Source organism: Poromitra crassiceps (assembly GCF_964638095.1).
Source record: "Poromitra crassiceps genome assembly, chromosome: 15".
Lineage (NCBI taxonomy): Eukaryota > Metazoa > Chordata > Actinopteri > Beryciformes > Melamphaidae > Poromitra > Poromitra crassiceps.
The window spans coordinates 20,719,893-20,743,494 of record NC_139634.1 but is presented as its reverse complement, the minus strand read 5'-3'; the positions used below and the strand labels follow the sequence as shown (position 1 = coordinate 20,743,494).

Here is a 23,602-nt window from a genome sequence, read left to right as displayed (position 1 = left end):
ATTGCAGCAGCTCTAACATGAAGGTAGGTTGCCCACTAGTGGTTGGATATGTCATGTGAATTTCACATGGAATCAGATTGATAGAAGAATCCACTCCAACACTCTCCTGTTGGAATATATAGCGTCTTCTCTCCCGCGAATGGAGGTGGAATAACACTTATGAGTCCGAATGATTAAACTTTAGTAGATGGTCAACGTGGAGGACTGTTGAAGCTTCGGACAATTGACTACAACAAGGGACAACAACTGCCTAACAATATAACAACGCCGCAGTGCTCCAGACAGAGTGGAGCCAACAACTTGTGAGACGTTCCAGAGCCGCAGCACAGTCTGTAAGAACTCCAACCCGAAACACTAGGAACGCGTGTAAAAGACTCGGAACGTTTTAATTTTGTTGCAAGGTCAATTGCTGCGTTGACGTTTTGACGTCCATGATCTATGCAGGAAGGGAAAGTTCGTCTTTTCACTGAAACGTTCTCTAGCGTAAAGCTGCTCCATGCCTTGAAAAACACGGTAGGCCACATATTTTTTGTATACAACTATCTAATTAGCTACATACTTTTTTTGAACAACTTGCAAAAACTGTAATTGACATTTGGTATACATACGGCAACATTTTGGCCGTTGTACTAGTAGCCTACTAGTACAAAATCTAGCAGGAGTACTAGTTTGTCAGTGACGCGGAGGGATATGCACTCCGCCTCTCCAGTCTGTTCGTCAGGAGGAGCAGGAGGACATGGCATGTGGAAAGCAGTGGAAAGACCACAGAGAACCTTTAAGAAGGAACTGTAGCCTGCGCAGCCGAGAGACAGACAGGGGGTTAAGGAGGCTAGCATCCATTCTTAAAGGTATGTGATTAAATGATGGCTGGATCCAGGGTAGAGGAGGAAGATAAATCAACTGCCGTGCCGATACATCAGCAGGCTACGCTGGATAGAGGCTCGGACGGCAGGGCTAACAGCTAGCTAGCTAGCATAACTTAGCTTTAGCCGAGAGAAGTGGTTGAAAAAGTTTGTGTGGAATGGAGGAGGAAGGGTAAAGTTAGCCACAGAGGTAGAAAACTGTAACTTGCTCAGATATAATTCACATGAAGTTAAATGGTGATTCAAAAGCAGTCTAATTGGTTAATGTAAGACTATTGAACTGTTAAGCAACGTTTGTGGTTGAGGTGTCATACAATTTAAAGTTAAGCTAAGCAAATCGTAGCCTGTTATGTTAGCTAAGCTAGTTAGCAAGTTCGCTACCTACATTAGGTAGCTCCCGTTACTTAATGTAACTATATTTTTGTGTAACGCCTGTTTGGAGCAGATCAGCACATTTTAATTTAGCTAAAGCTGTTTTTGTAACAACAGTTTGGCGATCATCTTCTGTTTCCTTTCTCTCTCTCTCTCCCCCTTGCATTTTAGGTGTGTGTGTGGGGGGGTATGCTTACTAATCATCCAATCATCCTTCCATATTGTCTGCTTCCTGTACTCTGTGCTTGTCAAGCATTTCAGAAGTGGATAGACCACTAGTTTTGTGAATGTGAACACTTCAATGACATCATATTTCTGGACTTGCTGATGCTTTATGTTTTAGCAAAACATTTTAATGCCCAAACATCAGAATTGCTTTAGTGTAACATCAAAGACTTCAAAGTGACCAAACTGTGATGAACACTGATGCGGTTTTGCACACCAGTGTAGCGGTGTTTTGGAGATACAGTACATCTATCTGTCGTTTGCCTGGCCACATCTAATTCCCATCTCTCTTCTCTTGAATGTGTATGATGCATTAGTTTCCATCTGATGCATTCGTTTTTGGCTTTGGTAGAAGCCTCAATGGAGTATGATGCTCACTAGCCATCAGGCTCTTTCTATGTTCGTCTCAAGACTTCACTGTAGTAAGAGCCCTCCTATGGCCCAGCCAAATTTCGTTAGGTAATCTGTGTCAGGCATTAAACTCACCTTATTTCTGCACTTTGAAGTCACAGGTAGGGTCGCATGGGGCAACCTTATTATATCGGAAGCCTAGTTGCGCCAAAAAGTGAGCCAAAGTTTGAAGAGAATCGCAGAGTTGCCTGGAAACAGAGTGCAGGCGCACGCGCACTGGCATCATTTCGTTTTCCGCGTTCTCCCCGAATGCGTGACAGCAAATATAGTCAGAAACATGGCAGACACATTGCACAAATTGCCAACAACCTTTCAAAACAAATGCCCAAAAGGGTACAATAGGTGGAAACTTTTAACATGCACTAGCCCAGAACCTCAATTTATTTTTCCCAGTAGAATCACCAAATGATGCCAGTGCGCATGCAACTGGACTGTTTCCAGGCAACTCGGCGATTCTCATCAAACTTTGGCTTTTAAAAGTATAACCGCTCACTTTTTGGTGCAACTAGGCTTCCGATGTGACTTCAAAGTACAGAAATAAGGTGAGTTTAATGCCCGATACAGATTACCTAACGAAATTTGGCTGGGCCATAAGAGGGCTCTTACTACAGTGACGTCTTGAGATGAACATAGAAAGAGCCTGAGGGCTAGATGCTCACTAGGTATCAGCCGGCCTAGCTTAGAGTCCCCCCAAAACATTCTTGACATGGTATGCTCAGCTGTGTTGGAAGTAAAATAATAATACAGTATGTATGTATATATGTGTGCGACTGTGTGTATGTACTATGCATGTATGTATGACCTCTGAACTATGAAAATGGTGCAAATGGCCAAGAGTCACTTGTTGTGCTTTAAAGGTATCAACCTTGTATTGTGGCTGTGAACATATAAATGCAGAATGGTTGTTTGGGTGGCATTGGGTTGCCCTATGCAAGTGTTTAGGAAACCAAGGTTGCCTTGTTAATCTAGTACAGCCTCAAGAGCAGTGTTTATTAGCCTGCTTCAGTTTTTGATGTGAGAACAGATTGAACAAATTAATTTTCTCAGAAGATAGATTACAGTGCAAATGTGGAAAATGAAAGATGGATTTGAATGATAGCACTTGATGCTGAACAACGGAGAGCTATCAGTGGAGTCTTATCCGTTTTTGGAGTCAATCAGCTTCATCTGAATTTGGTTAATCATTCCAATCTCTGTTTTCTGCCATTGTCATGTTTTTGTCTGCGTGACCTTTTTCAGGTGTCCATTCAGGCAACTGTTAAATATATTCATCAAACAATATGTCTCATCATCACAGACAGTTGGATAGGCCTTTATTTTAAAATGTGTTTCTTGTCATTGCTCACCCTGTATGCTGAACTGATGAATCATTGGTGAGCCAGTCTAAGAGGCCTAGTGGAACAACTGTTGGAACATAGTCTGGTGAATGTCACAAGAACTCATAACATTTACAGGCTGATAACATTTAGCTTCATAGGCCGAGCTATCCTACGAGGGAGGTTTCCTTCTGCTTTCATGTGAATGCACAACAATGAGCCATGGAAGTGGGTGCAGTGGTGTTGGACAGCTGTGTGCTGGGAGGGAGGGAGGGATGGGGGCAGAGATGGGATGAGGGAGGAAGCTGCTCTTTGTGGTCACATCCTTTTTGGCTGGGGCCGGCTTCACGAGCCCTGCACAGCTGCTACTGCTGCAGGCTGTCTGCCCTGCTCTATCTGTCTAGCCTCAGTCTGGCTGTCTGCTTGCTAGGGCTGCATGGTGTGGACAAAGTATCATATCACAGTATAACTTAAGTTGCAAAAATGTTAGTGTTGTTTAGTCTAGTAAGTGTAGTAGTTGTACATATAAGACTGTTTATTACATGGTTTGTTTTCGGTAGCTCTTTGAGATGTCATGTATGTCCTAGGGTAGCTTGAGGGAGCCATCTCTGCCAGCCACTTCTCATTTTCATGAATTCAGTGTTTGATGGCATTTTCAATGTTATGACAGTCTGACAGTATATAATATTAGGGCTGTGCCGATTCACTTATCTCCCGATTCGATACTATCACGATACTTTGGTGCCGATTCGATATATATTGCGATTCACGATTATTGCGATTCTACGATTATTGCGATTCGATATTACGATTTATTGCGATTTTTGTTTATTTTTTTCTTTTATTTTTTCAGTTTGTTTGCTTTTTTACACTAGATTAGAACATGGGAAAAGTTGAATCATACACTAGAGACTGTATATTATATATCATGAGTAGGGCTGGGCGATATAGTTAAAAACAGGGGCGGACTGGGATCATAATTCAGGCCGGGCATTAGATACCAAGCAGGCCAGGCCGATATGGGCCAACGCGCGTGAAATTTGGGCCGTTTGAAGCCAGATTTGGGTCCAATTTTACAATGAGATGCACCCACTTTAACCCTGAAGTGTAATTATTACTTCAGACTAACTAATAAAGTAATAAAACCACTAGTAAACCAGTAGGCGGCGCCTGGCCTGCTGTTCAGTGAGTGGCCTGACTGCAAGCACCCAAAATTTTTTTTTTTTTTTTTTTTTTTTTTTTTTTTTTTTTTTTAATTTGCGATTATCGATTCTGGAATAAAAGATCGATCCAAAAAATCGTGACATTAAAAATCGCGATACTTAGGTGAATCGATTTTTTCCCCCACCCCTATATAATATATGCTGTCATAAAATTGAAAATATATATACAGTATAATATATATTAGAGCCCGACCGATATAATCGGCCCGCCGATATTATCGGCCGATATTGGCGATTACCAATATATCGGTATCGGTAATATTTGGCGCCAATATTTTTTTTTTTTTTTTTTTTTTTAATATATATATAAGTTATAGACAGCATGGACAGCATGTTGTGTATATTTGATATTTTTTCTTAACTATTTGTTCTATTGTGTTTTTGTATTTCTAGTTATTTATAATTATTAAATTCCCAGTTAAGTTTACTGTTTCATTGCATTGAGTTTATTAACACATTAAGTGCCAGAGACGACCTAACTCGTCTTACATAATCCAGCGCTTAAGTGCCAAGGACGAGCTAACTCGTCTTACATAAACATTTTTTTTTTTTGACGGTGGGACATCAATCAACCCCTTTTACATCTTCGAGATAACTATTTGGAGCAAGAGCATGTGTGTAATCTATTTTACCGACCACTAAGTGGCGACAGAGACCGAGAGAAGCCACAGCCACGGGACCCAAAAGCAGCCGCCTCCCGCGGAAATGGCTTGGCGATTTTACAGTCAGAAGCCCGGACACACACACAGAACGGACAGAGATCTCTTCCCCCCAGAGCCGCGGAGCAACGCGCGAACACACACACACACACACACACACACACACACACACACACACACACACACACACACACCGCGGGAGCAAGCCATTCAAGGAAATGGCTTGGCGATTTTACAGTAATCCATTTCAGACTCGTCCCCGCACGCAGGCAAGCAGGCAGGCAGGCACGCAGACAGACAGGCAGGCAGCACAACGCGCTTCTGACACGCCCGCTGTTAGGAGGAAGGAGGAGAAGACACACGGAGGGAGGAGTTTGAATGAGAGGGGTGTTTCCTGTTGTTATGGAGGAAATTACTGTTCAAAACTATTGTTTAGAATGTCTGACGGTCTTACTGATGCCAAAAATGAATGGTTAAAGTGACTGTTTCACAAAAAGCCATTTATCTCTGAATAAATTTCCAGACGCTGAAACCATGCTGTACTCAACGGCTAATATCTACATAACTACTAACTCTGCAAACTAACTCTTTTAGACAGAGAAAGCACACATTCTATTAGTTATTTTTAGATGATTGGTGTTCATGAATTCTTAACAGAAAAGAATCCTCGGCTGTTCTAAAATGAGCCAGAATCGTCAAAAACACCCCTGGCACAACTTACCTACAGGAATGAAAACATGGCTGGCATTCAATGTGTTAATAAGCTGTAAAATATCCTGCCTACATCACATATTTCAATTCATGTCAACTCAATCATATCTTTGTCAAGTGTTTGATATTTGAGGGTTGCTGATGTGGTGCCTCCTCTGGTCGTTAAGGGCGCCTGTTCGGAGGGAGGGGAACTCGTTGGAATAGCGTGATCCTCCCACGTGCTATGTCCTACCGGTGAAGCTTCCCCTGTCAGGTGAAAAGAAGCGGCTGGCTAACTGCCCGTGTGGAAGCATGGAGCCAGTTTTCGGCTCTCCCCAGATCGGCAGAGGGTGGAGCAGCAACCAGGATAAATAAATAAAAAATTAGCACTAATGGGGGATTAGCACTAATGGGGGATAAACATTTGATGATAAAAATAAATAAAAAATAAAACAAAAAAATATCGGCCGATATTATCGGTATCGGTAATTTTTTATTCCCTAAAATCGGTATCGGTATCGGTTTCAAAAATCCCATATCGGTCAGGCTCTAATATATATACTACTATATGGCAGTAGAGATGAAACTGTATGAAAATTTCATATCACGACTCAGTTTAGTGACCAAAATTATCACGGTTATCAGTATTATCACGGTCAGTGTAGGGGGGGGGGGGGGCTTTTGCCTCCACTGTCTAAAAAATGGGGGCATTTAAAAATAGTAATATAGAGGTCAGGGTTGCCATGGGTCTAGAAAGTACTTGAAAGTGCATGGATTTCAGAAAAAATAATCAAGGACTTGAAAGTGATTGGTATTAATTAATACACAGGACAAGATGTTACTATCCCTTGTGCCAAAATCAGAGGAAAAACACATTTAGAAGCCCAATCCAGAATAAAACAAGCTAACAGGCTAACAAACTAATAAACAAATCACCAGTTACCTACCCTAGCCAACAGCAGTATGAAGCATGCATTGGGGTTTTCAAGTGGGCACCTTCCTTCACTGATGTTTCGTTAAGTTAGGCCCACGACACCTCAAGAAGGCTTAACGGTGTAATCCAGCGTCCTGGAAACACCCCCCTCCATGCTACCACTGCACAACTGCATATTACCTCACTATCTAAGCCTGGCTATCCAGGTCGGTTCGGTATGACATTCTTAACTACACCACCACTGTCAATGATTCAAGGATTATAAAGAGGTCCTTAAAAGTAGAGCCCGACCGATACTGGATTTTTGAGGCCGATACCGATATTAGGGAGTAAAAAAATTCCGATATCAATATATTGGCCGATATTCTTATATTATATATACACATTATATTACACAATGTTTTTGCAATGATCCCTCAAATATCAAACACTTGACAAAGATATGACTTGAGATATGTAATGTAGGCAGGATATTTTACAGCTTATCAATCAATTTTATTGTCCAAAATGACATCAATGCAATGAAACAGTAAACTTAACTGGGGATTTAATAATTATAAATAACTAGAAATACAAAAACACAAATAGAACAAATATAAAATATAACTTGAATTAAGAAAAAAGATCAAATATACACAACATGTTGTCTAGGACTTAAAAAATACAAAATAAAAAAATATTGGCCAACATATCGGCCGATACCGATATATCGGTTATCGGCCGATAATATCGGTGGACCGATATATCGGTCGGGCTCTACTTAAAAGTGCCTTGTGCACTCCATAATCTAAAAATTCACCTATGATACTATTGTTATGTTATACTCATCACTAGTGCTAGCCTGCAAGCTTGATACACTTCCTATCTACAGTATCACTCTCTCTGCATAAGCATACAGCCATTTGCTGATCGCTGAGCTGTCATTGACTGTGGTGTTCTCTCATAGGCGTTCTCAGCTCAAATATGCGGCTGGTTGCCTAGGTAACCTGCGGTGGCTACATTTTTGTTTTAATCTTTTTCCCCCCGGCTTTATTGCTTGAAAAGTCCTTGAAAAGTATCATTACAAAACAGTGGCAACCCTGAAGTAGAAGTTTTAAATTGTGTGTGGTGTTAAAAAATAAAATAAATATAAATCCAGGCGATCCATTTGAATTCCAGGCGTCCCCACTTGGCGTCACCCAAGTTTGGGAACCACTGCACTAGGCTTTAGCAACATTATGCACCAATTACCTTTTTTAAATGCCCTCAAAAGTTTGTAAATGCCCCCAGTTTTTAGACAGTGGGGGCAAAAGTTGTCCTTAAAATATTTTTTAAATATTTCCTTCACTGATTGTGGTTTTTAGGGGCATTCTGAGATTCTTTGCGGCATTTTTGCCCTTGCCCCCTGACGTAACTCCGCAAGCTCTATAGCTTGGTCGGTTGGGTCAGCTGCGTCGTCGACCTGACGGTGCGTCACATGTTTGGGGGGGCTGCACGTTGCCTACAGCGGCAGGCTCGCCACCCGCGCCGTAGCCCTGCGGCGTGCGCGGCGAGGGCTTTGACGCCTTCCTTTACTCAACTTCATGGCCTATCCTTCAAGAGCACTTTCTTTATAACACCCAGTGCAGCACTCCCTGTCTTTTTCTTTTCTTCAAATCAATGTGTTGCTGACCTCTATGTATCTCATCTTTTTCATCTGTTCTGCAGAAAGCCAATGGACTGAAACACTGACCGTGCAGCATTGGTGAAAGACTCAAGCCAAGACTGAGAAGAGTCAAGCCAAGACTGAGAAGCTGGGAGTTGTGGATGAGAAGAAGTGGTCCCTTCCTTATTTCTGGGCCTGTTGACTTGTATTGGTGAGAGCTGCTGTGGCGTGTCTGTTAGGCTGCAGCCCTGATCTCAACTCCCCCACCCCCCCCCCCTCCCATCCCATCAGTGCTGGTGACCTGGCCGGACAGCTTGCTGCAGGGCCCTTCCTGAGCAGCAGCAGCTGCGTCCTGCTTGCTGCCTCTCCTCCCTCCCCTCGCTTCCTGACCTTGGTCAGACAAGGCTATAGCCTCCTCTCCCCTACCCCACCCCTCATCTCTACTGGCCTCTCCTACACACACACACACCCCTACACACACACACACACACACACACTCATTCACACACTCAAGTAGAGTTTCCCTCATCGACACGTTGCTGACGGCAGTTGGAGAGCGTCAACCAGTGACTCTGCAGCCCCTAGTCCCCTCGGGCAGATCAGTCCGTCTTTGTAGTGTAGGCCATCATCACATATATCTATATATATATATCTATATATATATATATATAGCTCCTCCCCTTTCTCTACGCTACAGCGTCCGGCATGACCTCCATGTCCAGTCTCTTCTCCTTCACGAGCCCAGCGGTTAAACGCCTCCTTGGCTGGAAGCAGGGCGATGAGGAGGAGAAATGGGCGGAGAAGGCGGTGGACGCGCTGGTGAAGAAGCTGAAGAAGAAGAAAGGCGCCATGGAGGACCTTGAGAAAGCACTCAGCAGCCCCGGGCAGGCTAGCAAGTGCGTGACCATCCCCCGATCGCTGGACGGACGGCTGCAGGTGTCCCACAGGAAAGGCCTGCCTCATGTCATCTATTGTCGCGTGTGGCGCTGGCCCGACCTCCAGTCCCACCATGAGCTCAAGCCCCTGGAGGTGTGTGAATACCCATTCGGCTCCAAACAGAAGGAGGTCTGCATCAACCCGTATCACTACAAAAGAGTGGAGAGTCCTGGTAGGTGTTTCTGCTGACGCAGAGTGACATGACTGCATCTTGTTGTCTATCCTGTTTCCACAGAGCAAGGCTGCTTTCCTTTTTCTATCATTCATATTCGCTCCTACACATCAGCCTAGCAAGCCCCCCTCCAGTCAACTTTCCTACCTGTATGGTTGGTGTTCTATGAAAACTTTCTAATATAGATCTTGTATAGAGCTGAACAGTCACATGACATATCTTGCCCCGGAAGTGAGTTTCCCATTAATTTTCTCCATAGACATCTCGAAAAATCCTTATACAAGGTTTTTTAAGGCTGGAACCAAGCCAACCAGCGACTACTGAATCGTGAGTGACCATAAAACATCTCACTGCACGCAGGCTGTGCTGGTAGGCTCGCCGGCCGCGGCGCATTCGGCGAGGGGTTTGACGCAGAAGTATATTTAGGCCTTAACAGAGCTGGTGGGCTTCATGGAAAGCACGTGACTCGAACTGGTTAACGTTATATCGAATTGGTCATTCAGCTAATAGCTAGCTATTTACTGTATATCAGTCATGACATGACGTATCACTATAGTGTTCCATTGAATTAAACATCATCACCCCCTTTTAGCACAGGGTATCCACTATCCGCGAGGTCTTGAAAAGTATTCAAAGTTGATAAATCAATTTAGGGAAAATTAAGACCAAAAAGTCTTAAAGAGTCTTAATCGTCATTTGAGAGGTATTACATTTTGTAGCTAATGTGCTGATGGTGTTAAATGAGCATACGATATCACCATATCGATGCCTGAATTGAATCGATATCGTATCGTGGCAGACTTTGTGATATCGAAAAATATCGTATCGTTGTCCAAAGAATCTGTATAATATTGTATCGTGATGAAACTTATGATTTACATGCCTATCGTTGATCTGACGAAAGTGGCGTTGAGGTCTTGAAAAAGTCTTAAAAAAGGTCTTAAAAGGTATTGAATTTAACTTCAGCATCCCTGCATATACCATGTAGCAACATCACATTTTTTTAACTTTAGTACAAAATGAGGTTATTTGTCAAAACAACAACAATAAAAAAACAAAAATGGGCGAACAGTGTGGCTAATCAACAGACCAGGTCATGACTCACCAGTCACCAACACATGAAATATCTTAAAATGACAAAAGGGACCCATTGAAACAAATTATGTTTAATAAATCAACAGCTTCAAGCTATTTTTCAAATTGACAGATTTCCTCAACCCTGAAGCTAAACTCTTAAAAACATGTTAACATATTAGTTGGGAAAAAAAGCTTTTCCTGAAATATATTTAGTAACCAAATCTAATAATTTCTAATGTTTGATAGGAAAGAAAACGGTGCCAAACAGTTTGATTGATTAGTGGGTAGCAGCAGCTATGCTAACATATTCCAGCAGTGTGAAGTCGTGCTCATCCCTTAGCTAGAGCCTTGAGCAGGCTGTGGAGCTGGTAAACAAACCCACAAAGGTCAGGAGGCAGGGCTGTTCTACCCACCCCCCTCCATTTCACACAAAATCAATAGCACTGGCTCTTTTTGAGTCTTATTAGATTATATGCCTTAGGCATTCCAAATGGGGTGTGGCATCAGAGGAGCTGCTTGCTAGATGCATATTCCACTCTGACTAAACTCCCAACACTTCCTCACCACCACACACACACACCCCCCTCTCCTTCTGTCACTCACACACAACATCACATGCGCTCACGGATGACCCAAAGGACCGATTTTCTACTTTCCCCCAGGCTGTGACACTAGCCTGACTTGTTATTGCCAGCTCTGTATTGAGTGTTTGAAGGGCGGCAATCGCATGTCAGTCAGAAGAGAGAGACTACACATCATATTGTTTTATCATATTGATGATATTAACAACCAGCCAACAGATATCAAAGCTGGTGACTTACAGTATATGGAAAAGATATGGAAAGAGTGTAATTCGAACTGGTCAAAAGTGACTATCGCAGCATTTTGAGCCTGGTGAACACTTACTTAGCAAACGTAGGCTAACACCAAGCTAACAGCAGATGGTATTCTGTAGTATTAAATATTGTATTTGTCTATGACATGTCATCGTTAGACAACATAATGTATGACGTCAGCACCTGTTTCTAGCGCGAGACAATTTTTATGACTGAGCCCAAAATAAGGTTATTTGTCAACAAAATACAGTGGCGAACACTTTGGCTAATTAGCAGAGCAGGGAAAAACACAGCTACACATGAAATCTCTTTGACAAAACTGACTGGAGGGAGGCTTTAAGTATTTGTGATAACCATATTATCTTGTGTGCAGTAAAGTCTAATTGTAAAAAGTCTGCTGCTCAAAGACGTGACTTTACAGAATTGGATGCATTTCCTTGTTAATAAGGGAAAGGATGCATCATTAACAAGGAAACAAGCATTTATGTACAATAAGGCCACAAGTCAAATGGGTTTTCTCATGAAACGGGGTGTCGGGTGGACAGACCATACGCTACACGTAATGATCAGTTAGCTTGCTAAACCATTTGTCTCTCTCTCCACATCCCAACCATATTCTTCCTGTGACGTCCTCCCTCCCCCCCATCTTCTTCTTCTCTCTCCCTGCCATACAGTGCTCCCTCCTGTCCTGGTGCCGCGGCACAGCGAGTTCAACCCTCAGCACAGCCTGCTGGTACAGTTCCGCAACCTCACCCACAACGAGCCGCACATGCCGCTGAACGCCACCTTCCCCGAGTCCTTCCAGCAGCCACACAGTGGGGGCGGTGGTGGCGGTGGTGGTGGTGGTGGTGGTGGTGGCGGTGGGTCCTTCCCCATCTCTCCCAACTCCCCTTACCCCTCCTCTCCAGCCAGCAGCGGCACCTACCCCAACTCTCCTGCCAGCTCAGGGCCCTCCAGTCCATTCCAGCTCCCAGGTACAGCATGTACACTCACACACCTAACCCAGGTTCCCTCACCGTAGCTGTTAGGGCTGTGAATCTTCACTGGCCTCACGATTCGATTCGATTACGATTCAGAGGGCTTCGATTCGATAACGATTATCGATGCATCTCGATGCATCTTAAATCGATGCATCACTTTTTTTCCCGAATACATGATTTTTTTTTCTCACTTTCTTTTTTCTCAGTGTGGCTACTTTTAAAATAAAAGTGCATTTAGAATTGCATTGTATTATGATCCATAATTAAAATAAACAACTGCATGTACTTCCATTATATTTTATTTGATTATATAATTATAATTATAAAACGGCTCTCTCAAATCAAGCAATCTGATTGGTTCACAGCCATTGTATAATTCCAGTAACCGAGTTCAATAACCCATGGCCATGGGTTATTGGTTGCCATGGCAACTCTCTTACTAAGATAGTAATAATAAGGCTTACCTCAAATGACAACGTAGAAAAAAAATGGCAGAGACAGCTGTCAGATCCTTGTGAATCGATCTTCGCTTATAACTTTACTAATACTTCGCAGAAAATGATGTTTTGTACAAGAATAGATGCGGGCTAATGTCTTCTTTGCAAAAGAAAGGCTGTTAACCCCGCATTTAACCCCGCATTTAACCCCGTAGCGCTGAGAATGCAACGCTGCGCTCGAGCTGCCTGTCGGGGTTTCCAGAAAGCTCTCAGCTACTCAGCAAGCGCCAGGATTGGCCAATGTCAACTTCAGTCTCCAGAACGATCCAATCAAATCACCCGCATGTTCTTGCGGTCCCGCCTTACAGTAGTGTTTCAACTGACTCTATCAGAATGACATGCCAGTCGGAGTCGGACTTATAGTATTATTATTATTATTATATTATCATACTTGGAAACCGTTTTATAAAAGCAATATAGCACTCGAGCTGCGTGTGTTGTGGAATATATCCCCCTGCTCAGCAGTTATCCCACTCGGCCTGCGGCCTCGTGGGATAACAGCTGATCAGGGGGATATATTTGGCACAACACACTGGCTCTCATGCTATATTGCTTAATTATATATATATTTTTTTATAATCGATTTTTGACATTTGTGAATCGATGCAGAATCGTGCAGGTCCGCATCGCGATGCATCTTATAATCGAATATTTTTGACACCCCTAGTAGCTGTCGCCCAGCCAATCAAGCGGCTCACTGACACTTAATTATCACCCCCCCACCCCCCTTCCATCAAGTTGTGTAGAGTAGGGCCACAATTAGAAGGGGAAGAAACAATTATTTACAATGCAGTCGACAATGTTGCGACAACAGACCAAAGTTCCAACTGAATCCGCTTTCATATTCATATCATGTCACTCAATAACTGTTTTTGCAAATGTCATGTAGTAGAAAATAACTATACGCACATCGACTGTGGGTGCTGGCTAGATGCAGTACATGGTTAAATAGATAGAGGCCGCACACCGAGGTCTTGTTAAAGGAGAATTTCGTTTTTTTACACCACGGTCCTCATTTCCAGTTTAGAATATGATGTTTTACTCACCGAAATAGTTTCGCTTCATTCGGATGCCCAGGGAAGATTTTGAGCTCCGAGTACACTCTTCAAACAGGCTAGAACCGCTAGAACGGGAGCCCACGGGGCATTCTGCACGGCAGTGCACGCGCTCTCTAAATGACACTTTTTCTGTCAGATCACGGTTCATTATGGTTGTAAATATAATTATTTAGCTAACAGCTAGAAGCTAGGCTAACAACAACACCGCAGTCAGCGTTGATCTGCCCCGGATGGGGTTACAGTGCGTATCGTCCCCCTTCTGTGGTTTCTCTGAAGAAGTGGTTTCACAGAGGGGGGAGATGGGCACTGTAACCCCATCCGGGGCAGATCAACGCTGACTGCGGTGTTGTTGTTAGCCTAGCTTCTAGCTATTAGCTAAATAATTATATTTACAACCATAATGAACCGTGATCTGACAGAAAAAGTGTCATTTAGAGAGCGCGTGCACTGCCGTGCAGAATGCCCCGTGGGCTCCCGTTCTAGCGGTTCTAGCCTGTTTGAAGAGTGTACTCGGAGCTCAAAATCTTCCCTGGGCATCCGAATGAAGCGAAACTATTTCGGTGAGTAAAACATCATATTCTAAACTGGAAATGAGGACCGTGGTGTAAAAAAACGAAATTCTCCTTTAATGCGTCAATATTTCGATTCGAGGGGGTTCTTCGTCTGGTAAAATTTGATATTTGCAAATACCAAACCATAGTGTCATTTTCAGCAGTCAACTGTTGCAAGGGATGAGGAAAGTCAAATCTGACTGATTAGAATTCCTTAACATAGACATTCATGACATAAATTAATACTCTGTTTAACTAATGGGCATTTTGAGTTTACTAAATGACACCAACAACTTTACAATACAAACAGTGTTTTGAACTTGTGCATGCAAAACTTTAAGACATGTCTTAACATGTTCCAGAAAAGAGATGATGGTCACACAATCTTTGAGCCATCTTTCTCTTAGTGGTGGTCTATCTCCATGCAAGCTGCATTCCATCAAAGACAAGTGTTTTCAAGCTTGTTAACAGGATACTAAGCAGGTCAAGTTATTATATCCAAATCAAGTTACACCCACAAGAGCCAGGGCCCGCTGGCTGCTGTCAAGAGCCAGGGCCCACTGGCTGCTGTCAAGGCTGTAACTCAGCACATCAGGCTGCACGTCTCATTCCGACATTCCCTCCTGCCCCATCCAACAGTGTCAATGCATTGGAGAAGCAACCTGGACTGTTGAGTATGTGTGTGTGTGCGTGTGTGGTGGGTGGGTGTGACTGTGTGTGTGGGGGTGGGTTGGGTGTGACTGTATACCGCTGTGTGTGTGTCCGCTCCTGCTTCTCTATTCTGCTCTGAGCCAGATCTGCTGATGCACACATGCAGTGGCTGCAGGCAGTCAGATCTGCTGATGCACACATGCAGTGGCTGCAGCCAGTCAGATCTGCTGATGCACACATGCAGTGGCTGCAGCCAGTTAGATCTGCTGATGCACACATGCAGTGGCTGCAGCCAGTCAGATCTGCTGATGCACACATGCAGTGGCTACAGCCAGTCAGATCTGCTGATGCACACATGCAGTGGCTGCAGGCAGTCAGCGTGCTATCACTCCGTTGTCAAGGAAGTGAAATTTGGTCCGCAGCTCGTGTAACGCGTCCGGGCAGTCGTTTGAATGCAGCAACGTTCCCCACCAACATCGATCGGTTCGCGCAAACCAATGTGAGATTATTCCCCCTTTTTATAAATTCAAAATATGCGGGAATTCCAAAAAATATGCGTGAAATCCTGCAAACCCGCGCCAAAATTCAGGCCCTTACCTTAGGATTCAAGTTAAGCTTAATTGTGCTGAATAGCCCCGATCGTCATTGTCTAAACTCATGCACTGTGCTCACTGCATTTTCTCGCTACTGTCTAGGTGGGCTTTTCTGCATTTTATTATTATTATTATTGAAAACGGTCTTTTTCCTGTGTTCCAGAATATGGGCTTTTTGAAAGCTCAAGTTGCAGCCCTGCCGGGAATGGTTGGTTTAGCAAGTGACGGATATGTGAAATCTGACACCGTTTCCGGGGGACAGATCCTGTGATGATTGTTTGACTCTTGGGAGACGTGTGTGTGTCCATTTGCCAGCAGGAACAACTGTTCTCATCCTCTGTAACTGCTCTCTTATGTCTCAGCTGACACCCCACCCCCAGCCTACATGCCCCCTGATGAGCAGCTGGGCCAGGACAGCCAGTCCATGGAGACCAGTAGCAGTTTGGTGCCTCAGAACATGCCCAGAGGAGGTGAGGATGGGCTGCACCCTGCACACCTCATCCTACTTTCACTTTCTGGATTACACACGGTTCCTATGCAGCTCTGGAAATCTATCAAATTAGGGCTAGGCGATATGATCGAAATCAATATCATGATAATCAAAAGGACTTCTTCCTCAATATTGATATATTTCATATTATGGTTCATTTATGCAAAATCATGTTAAATAATCAGATTAATATTCATTCATTAATGTTGATTAATGGTAATGTTAGGTGATGTCAAACAAAACAGAAGTATTCAAATTATATTCCTACCATACCTTATTTTATGAGAGTTTTTAAGTAAAATGTGTTGTCATCAATTCAGACAGCAGAAATGTGTGTCACGATAGTAAACTAACTTCATGAGATCACGCTATGATTTCACTGAAGTTCTGAGAAGTTCAGCATCCAGCATGTCCAGCACTTCTATCAAAAATAAATATGGGCATTTCCAGCCGTTAAAGTTGGAAATTGCGCAATCAGTTTTTTGTCAACATTTTGCAATGAGCAAAACGTTTTACTGTATATGAAAACACGCAAGTCAATTGTAAAAACCCTGTAAGTTCCACCTCTTTCAGTTTTAAGGCTTTAGAAAGATGTGTATAAAGATGTAGTGCACAGTGTTTTTCCTTGCCTTGAAAGGGAATGCCATCAGCTGAAGGTTAAATAGTTCAGTGACTTTATTATTAGCACTTCAGAATAATTCCACTTATAGTTAAGATGATTTGTGATGCAATTGTTCTATATGGACTACACAACTTTTGATATTACAGCAAATTAATGTAAACGGAGTGTGTAGATTTGTTCCTATGATGAATTGTAGATTTGACCTACTTAATATCCAGTCTGTGGTGTTGCTCTGTGGGATGTGCATGTAGAAAAGAATACTGTAAATACTGGAGGCTAATATCCGGAATACACATTCATCACATAAATACACAAGGAATACTAATATTTAGTCTAGTCTTGCTAGTCAACCGTTCTGGGCTAATTGTCTCTTAACATGGTTGCCAGAAAGCCTGTCAGAAGTGACATTGTCTAAGAGGTGCTCAGTTGTACAGATATATTTATGACTAATCTAGCCTGTTTTGCCTTTTGTGATTTTGAGAAGAGCAGACAAGTGCGCACTAGTAATGGAATGCAGTGACAACTTGATATAGTGAAACTGCTCACTGTCCTCCATGTGGAACTATTTTCCTAGACTGCTTACTGCCAATCTCTGTAACTGAAGCATATTGCTGTGCAGGTTCCGTCTTAAAACGATCTTAAAACAACAGATTTTGATGTGTTTTGATGCTGGTGAGTAAGTGTGTGACTCACCTGTTATCTTGACCTGTTTTGCCACTTCCTAGATGTGCAGCCAGTGGAGTACGAGGAGCCCAGCCACTGGTGCTCCATTGTCTACTATGAACTCAACAATCGCGTGGGCGAGGCGTACCACGCGTCGTCCACCAGCGTGCTTGTGGACGGCTTCACTGACCCCTCCAACAACAAGAACCGCTTCTGTCTCGGCCTGCTGTCCAATGTCAACCGCAACTCCACTATCGAGAACACCCGCCGACACATTGGCAAAGGTATGACTAATTGTTAACAGTCATAGACAGTGTTAGAAATAGATAATAATGCTTTACATTGCTTCAAGTAACTGTGGTTGAATACTTTGATCACCAGTCGTCTCTCCCTCTTAACCAGGAGTGCACTTGTACTATGTGGGCGGGGAGGTATACGCAGAGTGCCTCAGCGACACCAGCATTTTTGTCCAGAGCCGTAATTGTAATTACCACCACGGCTTCCACCCCACCACCGTCTGCAAGATCCCCAGCGGCTGCAGCCTGAAGATCTTCAACAACCAGGAGTTCGCCCAGCTCCTGGCCCAGTCAGTCAACCACGGCTTCGAGGCTGTCTACGAGCTGACCAAGATGTGCACCATCCGGATGAGCTTTGTCAAGGTGAGGACCTCGTTATGACTGCAGCTTATGGGAGGACAGGTGAGGGCCTCGTTATGACTGCAGCTCATGGGAGGACAGGTGAGGGCCTCGTTATGACCGCAGCTTATGGGAGGACAGGTGAGGGCCTCGTTATGACCGCAGCTCATGGGAGGACAGGTGAGGGCCTCATAATGACTGCAGCTTATGGGAGGACAGGTGAGGGCCTCGTTATGACTGCAGCTTATGGGAGGACAGGTGAGGGCCTCATAATGACTGCAGCTTATGGGAGGACAGGTGAGGGCCTCATAATGACTGCAGCTCATGGGAGGACAGGTGAGGGCCTCGTTATGACTGCAGCTTATGGGAGGACAGGTGAGGGCCTCATAATGACTGCAGCTTATGGGAGGACAGGTGAGGGCCTCGTTATGACTGCAGCTCATGGGAGGACCAGGTGAGGGCCTCGTTATGACCGCAGCTTATGGGAGGACAGGTGAGGGCCTCGTTATGACCGCAGCTCATGGGAGGACAGGTGAGGGCCTCGTTATGACTGCAGCTCATGGGAGGACAGGTGAGGGCCTCGTTATGACTGCAGCTCATGGGAGGACCAGGTGAGGGCCTCGCATGGACACACAAATTTGCATACTTCCCAGCAAGCCTTGTGGGGTATATAACTTTTGAGTAGAAAGCAACCAAATCAGGCTAAATAAGTGGTAGATAGAAAAATATTAATTTTTAACACAACATGCAATTCCGGAACATTTCAATATTGGACAAAATAAAACATAAAAATAGACTATATGAATCAAAACCCTGAGTGTAACACACATGGTAGGAAGGTGGTATTTATAGCTGTTGCAACCACAACGGGTTATAGCAATGATTGGGAAGTTTGAAGACCAAGACGCTTGCGCGGTAAATTTTGGCTGGGCGGAACCCTGTCAGGGCCTTTAGTCTCAAGCCTTGGCGTACAGTCTTATCAGTCTTATCGGCCTGTAAAGTTAGTCTCAAGCCTTGGCGTACAGTCTTATCGGTGGTATATATTATATATTTTATGTGTCATCGATAGACTTCCTTTTTCTGTTTTTCTTTTATAAAGTACAATTGTGTAATATTAAGGTTTTGATATTTGAAGGACCCCAGTGGAAATAAGCAGGCTTCTAGTTTGTAACTTTAAGCTGCTTTACTGGGCTATCCTTGGATCATTTTACTTTCGATTTACATATTGTGTACTTTTTTTACTACTGTATTAATTGTAAATTTGTAATGGTTTTTATGCATTCTTGATCCGAAATAAACCTAAACCTAAACCTTATCGGCCTGTAAAGTTAGTCTCAAGCCTTGGCGTACAGTCTTATCTGTGTTATCGCCTGTAAAGTTAGTCTCAAGCCTTGGCGTACAGTCTTATCAGTGTTATCGGCCTGTAAAGTTAGTCTCAAGCCTTGGCGTACAGTCTTATCGGTGTTATCGGCCTGTAAAGTTAGTCTCAAGCCTTGGTGTACAGTCTTATCGGTGTTATCGGCCTGTAAAGTTAGTCTCAAGCCTTGGCGTACAGTCTTATCAGTGTTATCGGCCTGTAAAGTTAGTCTCAAGCCTTGGCGTACAGTCTTATCTGTGTTATCGGCCTGTAAAGTTAGTCTCAAGCCTTGGCGTACAGTCTTATCAGTGTTATCGGCCTGTAAAGTTAGTCTCAAGCCTTGGCGTACAGTCTTATCGGTGTTATTGGCCTATAAAGTTAGTCACAAGCCTTGGCGTACAGTCTTATCGGTGTTATTGGCCTATAAAGTTAGTCACAAGCCTTGGTGTACAGTCTTATTAGTGTTATCAGCCTGTAAAGTTAGTCTCAAGCCTTGGTGTACAGTCTTATTAGTGTTATCGGCCTGTAAAGTTAGTCTCAAGCCTTGGCGTACAGTCTTATCAGTGTTATCAGCCTGTAATTTGCTGTGCCTCTTCCCAGGGCTGGGGAGCAGAGTACCACCGGCAGGATGTCACTAGCACCCCCTGCTGGATAGAGGTGCACCTGCACGGGCCCCTCCAGTGGCTGGACAAGGTGCTAACACAAATGGGCTCGCCTCTCAACCCCATCTCCTCTGTGTCCTAATGACACGACCCCTGGGAGCTCGGGAGATACTTTTTACTTGTTTTTTTTACTGTTACTTTTAAGTGTTTCCCCCCACCCCTCAGTGATTTATAATTTAAGGTGGTCTTAATGGCTGAACTGTTTACACTTACTGTGGGAGGGAATATTGAACTGTGGCTAGAAAAAGCAGCAGCAGCCAGAAACCAGTTGTTAAAACAGAGTAACGTTACAAGCAAACACCTGGAGAGAGAGGAATAGCCCAAGTAGCAATGACATGGACGCACTACCGCTTGACAACGCTACCAACATCTGCATCATCAAATGAGGGCACGACTGTCAAGCTTGAACCTGTCAAATAGTTTTATTATTTTTTTGCATCAAGTTTTGTTTTCTCAAATGATTTGATCTCTGTGTAGTTTTTGAATGAAACCGAATTGTTTATCACTACTTTGCCTTACATCAGTCAGACAACTTGGAATTTTACTGAACACTTTTTTCTTACATTGTTGTCTAAATGTCAGATATTTACAATTAAGATATAGATCCAATTTATGTTTACTATTAGGCTCAGATATAACATTGCTTCCTATTTTATAGTCTACTGCTAGAAACAGAACACTGAGCTACTGCCTTTTAATGAAATATGTATGCCAACCCGATAAGTCTTTGATATGGGAGATCAATCACTGAACAAGTTGAACATGCCATAAGCTCACAACATTGTCAAGGTTACATCTATTGCAATAGAAGTACCGGTAGTCATTTGTGATATCAGAAAATGGACTTCATCATTACTGATTCTTGTTTGTACCATTGAGTTCCAGTGAAAGAGTGACTGTATTTTCCATACTCACTGTATTAACAATATTGTGCACTCATGCATTTTGTGGAGGCATATAACATTTTGGTGTGGGTACCAAGGCATTATGTTGATAGATAATTGACTTAATTAGCACAATGAAATAAACAGGTAATTTGGTAACAAGAACTGTAAATACTCTTGCCTTTAGTATTTCAGTGATACTTGGCAAGATGAGAATGTAAACGGGACTTTTTGCTTATGAACCTTGACAGTTTGTTGCATCATGATCTAAAAGTAAATAACACTAGGCATGTACAGTACATGGATTGAATAGATCTACGGTAGATAACTTCATGAACGATGGGAAAACGATTGACATTTAACCTGATAGGTCTGCTGCCTCCATGCACTTCCTTATCATACTAGCAATTCCAGGACTTTTCCATGACTAAGCCGAGGCATATACAGTAGCACCATTTCAATGACACATGAGTTATTCTAATATCGCCTCCTAGTGTCTTGGAGGAAAGATATTTAACCATGATCACAGTTTGCAAGTCAGGCTTTCCCTGACTCATGGTACGTCACTGATAGTGTATATGTGACTGTTTGGACACCCTCATGTTTTACTGAAAATGTTTCTTACAACATAAACTGTAAAAACTCAAAAGTTATTCACAGTTATGAGTCTCATTCGAGGGCTTTTCAACTGCATATTCAGCCACCAATTATGCAATGTTGAATAAAGATTTTGTCTGCCAAATTGCTTTAACAGCTGTTTATATCTCTCGTTTATGTCTTTGTTGTGAAAAATACAAATTCACCCTGTAATCATGGACTTAGACTAACAGCACCAAAGCAAACAAGGATAGTAGTATTATAACAGTGGAAATGTTGAATATATGAAGCATTACACTCAACTTCTCTATGGATTATAAAAATACTAGCAATGTACCCGGCGTTGCCTGGCTTAAATAGGCACAAACCAATACAACTGCCTTTTGCTTGGCTGGAAATGGTGGTTTCCAGGACTTTCCCAGCAGTTCCAGGACTTGACAATGTGCCCATGACCTTCCCGGATCATAGGACAGCTTGCCAGCAATAGTGGGCAACTATTTTCCATGGGGGGCCACATGAGAAACCCAGATTGTTGCCGGGGGCTGAACAAATATTGTCATGCCGTAACCCATGGATGGGCAACTTTGATGATAGAGAGGGCCACACAAAAATGCCCTCGCTACCAGGTTTTGCTGAGGGCCGAACGGCGCCAGCGCAAAAAATGTGGGGCATTTGAAGCCAGGTTTAGAGGAATACCTAATTTTAAATTAACAGTTGTGATGTCATTATTCAGTCTTAACCACAAATATTTGATCCTTTTCTCACTTACTCCTATGTCGCCCACCGCGTACCACCTGCTCTCCCTGCAAGGCTTGAAATTAACTTTTTTGACCACCTGCCAATATGGCTGCTAGATTTTAAAGTTGCCAGCCAATTAGAATTTCCACTAGCCGAAATGTTTTTCTTGGAATAAACCAGAATATGAGTGGGTTAATTTAAGCATAAGTATCAGTAAGTTAGCCTGGGTAAACTCAGTCACGAGAGGGTCTGTGATAGAGAATAAAATTCTATTACATCCGCTAAATGTGATAATTAACAGCTTATCTAACCAAATGAATTGAGGCCTTGAGTCCAGGAAGATTTAACATAAAAGTATATTTAATACCATACATTCTCTGCAATACATGTATATTGACAGAGGGCATGAATCTCAATGTACACATTCTGATATGTCATACAGAGTCAAATATTCAGCAAATGGCCAACAGTGAACATATGCTTTATAGGCAGAGGAGGAGAAGAGGAAAAAGGCAGAGAGGAGGGGGTGATGACTTGACTTGGAGCCTACAGGGCTGCCTGTCTGTATCAGTTGTTATGGGACTTGATGCACTGTCCAAGGTTTCAGCAACGAGAAGTCCTCTGCTCTGGGTGAAATGTCAGTGTGAGTCTATGTGTCAAATGGCATGGAACTTATAGCATAATTAGGCCTATAGCTTATTGATTAATGTGTCAGATGTCATGTTAACTTATATTTTTCTCCAACAGTCTGAGAGCAGGTCACGTGGAGGCTGGGTTTACCCAGGCTATCTGTAAGTGGCCCGGGATTCTCAAAGCCTGTGTTGAGGGTCACATGAACAAAAATGCACTCTTGAAGCTAAATAAATCCAAAACCAACAAGTTAATTATTTAAATTTCTACTTCAATGTAGAGCAGTAATTTCTTACACATGAGATTACTTTTAGCCTTTTAGTCATAAAGATTATTGAAAGATTCCATATTCCAGACTGAAATGTCATAACAGAAGTGGAGTATTGGCCAGAATGACATGAACATTTGGACACCTATTCAGCGGGTATCTTGCATGTTGCGTTCAGGTGCACTTTTATTTTTTTATTTCTTTTGCAATTCCATCGTGGGCCACACCCGCGGGCTTTTTGCCCATGTGTGCACTAGTCCCTCTATAATCTCAAACTACAGTTCACACCGGGGCACTGCGTAAGAAAAGGTATTTTGCTTAATCAGCACACTGCAGCGAAGGCATAGCCTATCTACTTCATGCTGATATACTATATAATACCTGTCCA

General features: G+C 43.0%; 1 protein-coding gene across 3 annotated transcripts; it reads left to right on the top strand.

Moving 5' to 3' along the window:
* Window positions 1-164: 164 nt before the first annotated feature.
* Window positions 165-21,715, top strand: smad5 (SMAD family member 5). 3 transcript variants are annotated; one of them, XM_083652001.1, is made up of 8 exons: window positions 711-848; window positions 8,380-8,528; window positions 9,015-9,425; window positions 12,013-12,312; window positions 16,031-16,138; window positions 17,506-17,727; window positions 17,846-18,102; window positions 20,036-21,715. In XM_083652001.1, exons 3-8 carry the CDS (start codon window positions 9,023-9,025, stop codon window positions 20,177-20,179), a joined length of 1,434 nt encoding a protein of 477 aa, XP_083508127.1. In that variant the 5' UTR covers window positions 711-848; window positions 8,380-8,528; window positions 9,015-9,022; the 3' UTR covers window positions 20,180-21,715. The 3 variants fall into 3 exon arrangements, with proteins under 3 accessions (XP_083508128.1, XP_083508126.1, XP_083508127.1); XM_083652002.1 differs by lacking the exon at window positions 711-848 and adding an exon at window positions 165-332 and having other exon boundaries at window positions 8,380-9,425; XM_083652000.1 differs by lacking the exon at window positions 711-848 and adding an exon at window positions 349-513 and having other exon boundaries at window positions 8,380-9,425.
* The last annotated feature ends 1,887 nt before the right edge of the window (window positions 21,716-23,602 follow it).

Bases quoted from the DNA above. Each gene is read 5' to 3' on its own strand.
- smad5 (XM_083652002.1), top strand. From the start codon at position 9,023: ATGACCTCCATGTCCAGTCTCTTCTCCTTCACGAGCCCAGCGGTTAAA. The intron at 16,139-17,505 runs GTGAGGATGGGC...GCCACTTCCTAG, and splicing joins TCAGAACATGCCCAGAGGAG to ATGTGCAGCCAGTGGAGTAC. The intron at 17,728-17,845 runs GTATGACTAATT...CCTCTTAACCAG, and splicing joins CCGCCGACACATTGGCAAAG to GAGTGCACTTGTACTATGTG.